Source organism: Dipodomys ordii, unplaced genomic scaffold (assembly GCF_000151885.1).
Source record: "Dipodomys ordii isolate 6190 unplaced genomic scaffold, Dord_2.0 Scaffold45, whole genome shotgun sequence".
In the NCBI taxonomy this organism is placed as follows: domain Eukaryota; kingdom Metazoa; phylum Chordata; class Mammalia; order Rodentia; family Heteromyidae; genus Dipodomys; species Dipodomys ordii.
This window is the reverse complement of record NW_012267261.1, coordinates 8,449,450-8,453,496: the sequence shown is the minus strand read 5'-3', so window position 1 is coordinate 8,453,496 and position 4,047 is coordinate 8,449,450. Positions and strand designations below refer to the sequence as shown.

Here is a 4,047-nt window from a genome sequence, read left to right as displayed (position 1 = left end):
AAAAAAAAAAAAAGAATACCTGGGCATGCTATGTTTTAGAAGTAGAGAGTAAACAGTATGATAGAAGGTAAAATTGATTTTTATATGGTGTAAACATGTGGAGATATAATATTGAACAAGAAACCATCCTTGTATAATACAATTATAAATAAATACACAAATAAATACCTAAATACACAAACACATAAATACATATTAACTTACAAGTTCCGTCAAATGTTTGAGATGTCCAATGTCTTCTGGAAGTGAGACCAATTTGTTATTACTAGCAATTAAGACTTTCAATGGTAAATTACACAAGTGTACTGGCAATGTTGACAGTTGGTTCCGACTAAAATAAGTAAAAAAGAGGAATCAGAACGTACAAGGAAGAAAATTTTTCCATTTTTCTTATTCTAGATTCAAATGTAAGGCTTTTTTTTTTTTTTTTTTTGTCAGTGCTGGAGCTTGAACTCAGAGTCTGGGCACTGTCCCTGAGCTTTTTTTGCTCAAGGCTAGCACTCTACCACTTGAGTCACAGTGCTTTTTCCAGGTTTTTCTGTTTATGTGGTACTGAGGAATCAAACCCAGGGCTCCCTGCAAGCACTCTACCACTAAGCCACAACCTTAGCCTTCAAATGTAAGTCTTACAAGGAACAAATAAGATGCTAGATTTGTGGTCTAGCCTTCATTTAATCAGTTGTCATCTTTGTGGTTTAGGGGACAATATTAAATTTATGAAGACTCCTCATATATTAATTGAGAATTTTAGTATCTCTCTACAGGACTTATAAAGCACTTACACAATGAAACTTCTTTGTAAAGAATGAAGACTGGGGCAGGGAATGTGGCTTAGTGGTAGAGTGCTTAGCATGCATGAAGCCCTGGGTTCAATTACTCAGTACCACATAAACAGAAAAAGCTGGAAGTGGCACTGTGGCTCAAGCGGTAGAGCGCTCGCCTTGAGCTGAAGAGCAGAGGGATAGTGCCCAGGCCCAGAGTTCAAGCCCCACGACGACAAAAAAAGTGGGGGGGGATTTTGAATCAGCTCTATAAAAAACAAGTGACAGGTAATGATTCCATAAACCATACAAATTAAGCTACAGGTAAAAATATTTTTACTTACATGAAAACCACAAGAACAAAATGATAACATTTATTGGGATAAAAATTCAAATTTTACTGGGCCGGAAGGTAGCTCAGTGGTAGAGTGCTTGCCTTGCATGCATGAGGCCTGGGTTCAATTCCTCAGCATCACATAAGCAGAAAAAGCCAGAAGTGATGCTGTGGCTCAAGTGGTAGAGCACCAGCCTTGAACTGAAGAGCTGAGGGACAGTGCCCAGGCTCAGAGTTCAGGCCCCATGACAGACAAAAATAAATAGATAAATAAATTCAAGTTTTACTTATGTAGATTTAACCTCTTAATCCTAGGGACCAATTACTTCCCTATTTCATGATCTTTTGCTGATGCAATAATATAGATTCTGGGCTTTTAATATTTTCTCAGTCCAATATTAATTCTATTCTTAGACATTTAACTTGAGAGAAAGCCGTTTATATAAGGACTTATACTAAGATATATACATATATATTTCTCAATTAATGCTACTTTTATCATGGTAAAAAACTAAATAATTATCTTGAGAAAAAATGAATTTTAAAAGTATTTAAACTGTGAAACAAAATGATTACCTTGAAAAATATTTGCATAGAATATTTTATGACAAGGGGAAAGGCATATTCAAAAATTTGACTATGTGGCCATAATGACAAATATCTGTAATCCTAGCACTCTGGAGGTGGAGGCAGGAGGTTTGCAAGTTCAAGATCAACCTGCACTACATAGTAATACTTTGTCTCAAAAGGAAAAAAAAACTGACTGAAAGCCTAGAGAAATAGAAGGAAAAAAGTCATCTACATCATAAAACTCAGATTCAGCACTTTTACACTTTCTCCATTTGTGTATTTTTTCCAATAAAGTTTTATGGCTTTTACAGTGCAGTAAAGCACATTATAAGATGAGTTGAATATGTATTTACAACTTAATACATAAAAATCCATGGTCATAAGAAGCAAATGAAGTAATTTCAAATCTACTATATTCTTAATTGACAAAGCTAATTTGCAGACAAAACTGCAGAACCTTGTTAGGGACAACTAACTGCAAACCTACTAGGCTAACAGTTTAATAATGGATAAGCTTGAGGACTTTGAAATACTGTTAATGTAACTTAAAAACATGTATAGAGACACTGATAAAACAGATAAGGTAAATAAAGGTAAACATTTTACTGGAAGAAGAAAAAATTAAAGATCACATAAAGACATTCTTTAAAAAAGAAAATAATATTCTTACCTAATATTTAAGAATGTTAGAGCTTGTAGATTTAGAATTGCCTCTGGGATGTATCGAATACAATTTTGGTACAGGTTAAGGTTTTCAAGAGAAACAAAATGACATGCTTCTATAGGAATTTCTGAGAGACGATTTCGCGATAGGTCTAAAAGAGAAAATAAATTCAGCTTAAAATCAATCCTTGGATCGGGTGGAACTAGTAGCTCATGTCTGTGATCCTACTTCCACAGGAGGCTGAGATCTGGAGGGTCTTAGAAGCCAGCTTGGGCAGAAAAGTTCACTAAACTCTATGTCAATAATAATCGGCAAAATGTAGGGTTTGAAATGTGGTTCAAGTGGTAGAGTACTTGAGAATACTAGTGATCAAGGCGTCCCAAGTTCAGCCCAGCAGCCTGCAATCCCAGCTACTCAGGAAGCTGAGAATTGAGGATTGCAGTGTGAAGCCAGCCCAGGCAGTAAAGTATGATAAGACTCTTATCTCCAGTTAAATCACAGAAAAAGCTGGAAGTAGTGACTGGCTGAAGTGGTAGAGTGCTAGCCTGTAGCAAAAGGAGCTCAGGGATGGCAGCTAGGACCAGAGTTCAAGCCTCAGGACTGGCAAAAAAAAAAAAATAGTCCTGAGTTCAAACCCAAGTACCACCAAAAAGATCCAATACTTGGGACTTATTTTAATAAAATGTTAATAAGCAGATTTTGTGATAATTTGACTTCTTCAGAGTTCTTGTTATGGAGAGATTGGTTCAAGACAAGCATCCAAATATTTAGGGGTTAGGAGCATGGCTTAAGTGAAAGACTGCCTGTTTAGAAAATATGAGAACCTGAGTTCAAATTCCAGTATTCCTTCCCTCCCTCCCTCCCTCTATCTCCTTCCCTCCTCCTCCGTCTTTCTTTCTCCCTCCCTCTCTCTCTCCATACACTGCATATATATACAAAGAGAATAAACTATTTAAATGAATGGTTCTAAATCTGTTGCTACAAGTGTTGATATCTTTTGAGTTTGCACGTACATACTAATAAAACCATTATTCTATGTAATTAAGACAAGTACTTAATAAGTTTTAAGACATCCACCTATAAGTGGTATCAAAGATCATAATACATTCCAAATATCCTAAGAAATATAGATTCATCTAAAAATCACCTTCCCAAAAGATTTTAGACTAGTAAAACTAAAACACTGTCTTAATCTTTACATGACAAGGATAATCAATCCTTGTAAGCGAATTCAGAATCAGGAGCTGGTTGCTCATGCTAGTAATCCTAACTAGTTAGGAGGCTGAGATTTGACGATCATGGTTCAAAGCTAGTCTGGGCAGGAAAGTCTCTAAGACTCTATTTCTAATTAACCACCAGAAAACCAGAAGCAGTGTTGTGGCTCAAAGTAGTAGAGAGCTAGCCTTGAGCAAAAGAGTTCAGGGACAGTGAGATCAAGCCCTATGACAGACAAAAAAAAAAAGAATTCAGGAACTTACTTAGCTCCAACTGGCCAAAAAGTGACACTAAATAACAGAGAATGAATTCAATATTACCTTAATGGATAAATAAGAAGAGCCTAACATTTAGCTTTCCTTCCCTGTATGAAGATATCACTGAGGGCTGAGAATGTAGCTTAGTGATAGAGTGCTTGCCTAGCATGCAGGAGGCCCTGGGTTCGATTCCTCAGCACCACATAAGCAAAAAGAAAAAAGCTGGAAGTGGCACTGTGGCTCAAG

At 36.4% G+C, this 4,047-nt stretch overlaps 1 protein-coding gene across 2 annotated transcripts in view; it reads right to left on the bottom strand.

The window, feature by feature from the left end:
- Positions 1-4,047, bottom strand: part of Lrch3 (leucine-rich repeats and calponin homology (CH) domain containing 3) — a 121,672-nt gene that overhangs the window by 80,939 nt on the left and 36,686 nt on the right. For both annotated transcript variants that reach the window (XM_013019419.1, XM_013019420.1), the window contains exons 2-3: positions 2,336-2,480; positions 205-331 (exon numbers count right to left, since the gene is read on the bottom strand). In XM_013019419.1, coding sequence (XP_012874873.1) covers positions 205-331; positions 2,336-2,480 — 272 coding nt within the window. The remainder of the gene's footprint in view (positions 1-204; positions 332-2,335; positions 2,481-4,047) is intronic.